The sequence below is a fragment of the Austrofundulus limnaeus genome, unplaced genomic scaffold (genome assembly GCF_001266775.1).
Source record: "Austrofundulus limnaeus strain Quisiro unplaced genomic scaffold, Austrofundulus_limnaeus-1.0 Scaffold61, whole genome shotgun sequence".
Lineage (NCBI taxonomy): Eukaryota > Metazoa > Chordata > Actinopteri > Cyprinodontiformes > Rivulidae > Austrofundulus > Austrofundulus limnaeus.
Window position 1 is genome coordinate 809,724 of NW_013952463.1, and position 4,882 is coordinate 814,605.

Sequence of the window (4,882 nt, forward strand, 5' to 3'; positions counted from 1 at the left end):
AAATGTTACTAATTGACTTTTCCAGTGCAACATATTTACAGTTCAGCAGTCTATGGTTGCTAAAAAATAATAATAATTATAAWAAAAGAATAAGCAAGACATTTTTTATTTAAAAATCACCTCAAAGAAAAAAAAATCCAATAACTATAGAAGAAAGCAATTCAGTTTACATTTCCAAATCAAGAAAAATGAACATTTACCATAAATGTGTCAAACAACACTAATAATGTCAATCAAATAAAAACATTTAGCCTAGGRAAAAAAATGCTAAAAAAGATAAACAAAAGAACATTTTACTACGCTGACTTTGGAACACAATATTTGCAAGTATTTGACTTTTCTTTTGCAAACACCAATAACTTGTTACAAAAAAAAAAACAACTTAGCAAAGGTTATATGCAATCCCATTTTGACATGGCGCATCATACTACAAATATTTGAGTACTGAAATCTCCTCAAAGTAATAAAAAAAATTTCTTTTTTATTATTTTTTTGTGAAACAGAGCCTCGGAATAATTCTAAGGACAAGGGCTTGACTTTGAAGATAAGCGGCCCATTAAAGCTTGCCTGGCCTTGTGTTTTATGAAACAAGTCATCTGATGACAAAACATGCCTCAAGCTGTAGATTATATAAAGTGGGTGGGTCGCTATGATGCAAGTACTTCACCAGTGTGAGACAAGTGAGCTGTGTTTGAATGAAGACCACAGTTTACTGCATATCACATGTAGTGYTTTTAGCGAATTCTTGGAAGCTTACTTTGAAATACGATCCATTCTAAATAATCCAGTCCTCAATACCAGACTACCAGAGAGTGTCTCCCTCATGTTTCAGACACACACAGCCTCTAGGACTGTTCGCTGAAACAAAGATGCTTCTGAAAAGTGACATGTAGCTCTTCACACGGCACACAAACAGGCACGGCAGTCCATGCTAATAGCTGTGGATTGTTAAAAATGCATTCCCTTACAGATGGTCCACGGTATGAGAGATCACGCTATGAACAGGAGTGAAATATAAAATATACAGAGAAAATCAAGCCACGTTCTGTACATTTCAAGAACGTCATCGCCTAAACGCAGGAGCAAGATAAAGAGTCTAATCACCACGAAGTACTACAGCAAATACTTAAAATGTGACATCATTCTGTGCGGTCAGTGTGTCTTCTGAATGAGAACAGAGATTTGAAACTGTGCTACATTCGTTTGACTCTATAAGTGAAGGAAACCGATACGGAAGAAACAACTATCGTGGCGTCGCAAATGCATTCATTGTTAACACCGAGACAAAATTCACAACACAGGAGCACAAACACTGACAAAGCAATAATAAAATCATTGATGTCTCCTTTGGCTCATTTAACTCACTGACGTGGTTGTGTCTGGACATAAATTATACTGAAAAGTAGCACTTTTACTTATCTAGATAAAACAACAAAGGGGTGTTTTGAAATGCGAGTGGCCTGCCTGATACCATCCATGACGAATTGCCATGGAAGTGTGTAGTGTTCTCGTGCAAGTTTGGTGAAAATTGTGTGTGACTGTGCTTCGACAGTGAAGGTACGACTCCCAAACAATGCTCCCAGCTGTGCTGGGGGTGGACTACAGTGACGCATAAATTAGGGACTATTGGGGGGGGGGGGGGGGGTATTCAGCAAGAATAGATCCAGTACTTTATTATTTTAAAGACCCATCTAAGGTCATATGCTGGCGACAGGAAGGAGGAGTGTGGGGGGGTTGAAGGGGAAACTTCACTGGCCACTAAGTCTGCAGGTGGTGATGCACAGCGCAGAGGCGGACGGGTCACAGGAGAGGGATGGGAGCGCACGCCCAGCACTCATGAGTTGTCTGAGGGGACGTGCTCTTCGAAGCCCTCGCTCTCCCTGACCAGCGCTCTCTCCAGGATGACACGTCCCTCTTTGTATCGCTGACTATCCTCGGTGGCGAACTCGTAGATCCAGCCCAGCTTGCTGTTGCAGTTCTTGCAGCTGACATCCCGCACCATGTGCCTGCCGGTGAGCATCACTCTGTCTTGAACCTCGCTGTACTGGAGGTTCACCACCTGTTGGGGTTGAGAYAGAACCGTGACGCGATTTCTGGAGCGTGGAAACGTGAATGTGTGTACCCAGGTAGGGCTGGGTCGGTGCCTTCGCGCTCAGTTTGACTGTACCTTATTGAAGAGGAAAGCTCTGCCTGTGGCTCCTGTGAAGCGCGTGGAGATGAGCTCTGAGCGATTAGTTAAAATGGTGTCACAGTTAGCGCAGGAGAAGAGGCGCGTTCCACCAATGTGGTCCAGGAAAATACGTCCCATTGTCCGATCAGTGGAGATACAGAACTAACAACCCAAAAGGAGAAAAGGCTCACAAATTACTGTTAGACAATTAAATTTAAACCATTTTGACTGTAAACATTAGAGAAGCTGCAATACCTTAAACAGAACATAGCATGGCTAACTTTTTTTTAAGAAATCCATTTGTAAATTCTAAAGGCTTTGCAATACTGTTAATGGTAGCTATGAAAGATTAGCTACCATTAATAATTAAAAGATTGAGGCCAGATGCAGAAATGGATTAGAAAAGCTGTGTTTTTGTTGTTCTTCTCAATCATGGATAATAAAAGGTTTAGCAAAAGGTAAAACTATATATATAGCTTTTGGCAACAACAGTAAACTTCAATGTCTGTGATTTCCACTTTGTTTAAACTTTTGCTTTTATATTTTCTACGCTTGTTTGCCTTTTTTTTTACTTTGATAAGGTCCAATGAACAAAACCCATATTTCAAGACAAATGCTTAACTTTAATTTAGACTTTAATGCCGTCTTTTGAGTCAATTTAACATTAAAACAATCTGATAACATTGATAAAATGTTAATTTTCTTGCCCTGTTACTACTTTTTCACCATCGAACCTCATCTTATGCCACTAACACAAGTAGCATTTCTGTAAGAAGTAACAAACGCAAACATATCTTTTCACAAACATAACACCGTGTACTCTAGCAAGGTTTTGGTTGTTGAACAGTGATATAATCAGTAATACTTTCAGAGTTGTGTATCAAGAAATATTTGGGCCTGAGGATTTTGTTCGACTGACAGAAACAACAATTAGTGAAAGTCGGATAAAATTGTTCCACTGTTTTTGTCTGTTCCTTTTCACTAAAAACAAATAATTATCTCTGTTTTTTCCTGTATATATTTTAGCTTAGAGGCTGACCAATATGAGCTTTTCTATGGCCAATGTAAAGCATAAAAATAATAAACTGTGGGCTACAGTAGGTTGTAGTAGCTGCTGTTCCATTTTCACTCATTTGGTGGGTCAAACAACCAATCTTTCTATTTTAGCTGCATATATATAATGTTTTATTAAGAAATARGGGAAATTACTAATGATAAGAGCGACACATACAATACCAGTAAAAAATAAGCTCGAAAACTTTACAGAAACTACAAAAAATGTTGACTTGTGATTACAGAATAATATAAAAGGAAGATGCAAACTTTACAATTACAAATACTGTCAACTCATTCATTGAACCAGTCACCTCTCCTCATTTTTTACTGAGTTCATCAATGACTTCATGTTCCTCACTGATTTGTCGTGACTCAACCAGATGGCAGATGGGCTTTGAACACTGATTGTTACAAATACAGCAACAAACAGGATCAAACATAACAACTCTTTTAAAACAAAATTCTGTCTGAAAATGGTGAATACATTTGCTGGTTTTGAAGCAAACCATTGCGACGTGGTACTAAATCGGTAAAGTGAAAATAAACAAACCGAAAATAAACAAACCGAAGGTTAGCCGCACAGCTAACAGAAACAACACAGGCTAAAGGAAGTACAACAAAAACCTAACTATTTTTATGAAGCTCCTACCTTTAAAAAAATACTTTTACATCAAACAAAATATGTTCATGTAGCGGCGGTGTCACCGATGTTTACACCTTGTTATCAGCGCAAATTGTTTTTGTCGTCGTGGCTTTTGTTTTCCTCTTTCAGCTGTTCGTCGCACTCCGAGCTGGTATCAACATCCGGTGATGACGTAGCGGCTCCTGCTGCAGAGAGGCTCGTGGCCAATGCTGCTTCAGTCCTCCGCGAGGCGTCAGCAAAGAGCAGCAACGGCACCAASACTGAAGATGAAGGGATTTTCATAATATGTACTGTATGGATGTTGTCTGACCTGGACAGAAAAGCAGAGACAAAATACAAGCTCTCGTGCCGGTAGCTTGGTCGTTCAAAACGATGCAAACCGGGATTTCATTCAATAAACCTCAGCAATGAGAGAAAATAACCAGAATTTTAGTGAATGGTAAATAAAATGAATCTGTATCTTAGTGGCAGTGCTAAACATTGATGTAAGGGGTGGCACCAGGGTGGCCAAGACTTTTTTGGTGGGAYAAATAGTCATAAATTAAACTATTTTGTTTCTTGAACCTGTTAGAAACAATCCAATTTCATCAAGTCATGAACCCCCAACAATATGGTTCACAATTTAAAAATACTGGGAAACTTAAGCATAAACGAGATCTGTGAATGTAATTCACTGACGATTTTATTTAACAAAATATATGCATTATGTCATAGAACCCCAATTCCAATGAAATTGCTACTTTGTGTAAAACATAAATAAAAACAGAATACATTKATTTTCAAATGCTTTTCAACCTAAATTCAATTGAATATACTGCACAGACAGTATACTTAATATTTAAACAATATACACTCACCGGCCACTTTATTAGGTACACCTGTCCAACTGCTCGTTAACACTTAATTTCTAATCAACCAATCACATGGCGGCAACTCAGTGCATTTAGGCATGTAGACATGGTCAAGACAATCTCCTGCAGTTCAAACCGAGCATCAGTATGGGGAAGAAAGGT

At 38.6% G+C, this 4,882-nt stretch overlaps 1 protein-coding gene across 2 annotated transcripts; it reads right to left on the bottom strand.

Annotated features, from left to right (window-relative positions):
* Positions 1-90: 90 nt before the first annotated feature.
* On the bottom strand, positions 91-4,107 carry LOC106518442 (protein yippee-like 5). Of its 2 annotated transcripts, none has more exons than XM_014009739.1 (3): positions 3,944-4,107; positions 2,168-2,332; positions 91-2,059 (listed from the first exon to the last, which is right to left on the bottom strand). In XM_014009739.1, the coding sequence occupies exons 2-3, from the start codon at positions 2,306-2,308 to the stop codon at positions 1,835-1,837; spliced, it is 366 nt and encodes a 121-aa protein (XP_013865193.1). In that variant the 5' UTR covers positions 2,309-2,332; positions 3,944-4,107; the 3' UTR covers positions 91-1,834. The 2 variants fall into 2 exon arrangements, with proteins under 2 accessions (XP_013865193.1, XP_013865192.1); XM_014009738.1 differs by having other exon boundaries at positions 3,876-4,105.
* Positions 4,108-4,882: the final 775 nt, after the last annotated feature.

Excerpts from the sequence above, each read along its gene's own strand:
- LOC106518442 (XM_014009739.1), bottom strand. The coding sequence starts at position 2,308 with ATGGGACGTATTTTCCTGGACCACATTGGTGGAACGCGCCTCTTCTCC. Across the intron at positions 2,060-2,167 it reads GAGCTTTCCTCTTCAATAAG|GTGGTGAACCTCCAGTACAG; the intron begins GTACAGTCAAAC and ends CAACCCCAACAG.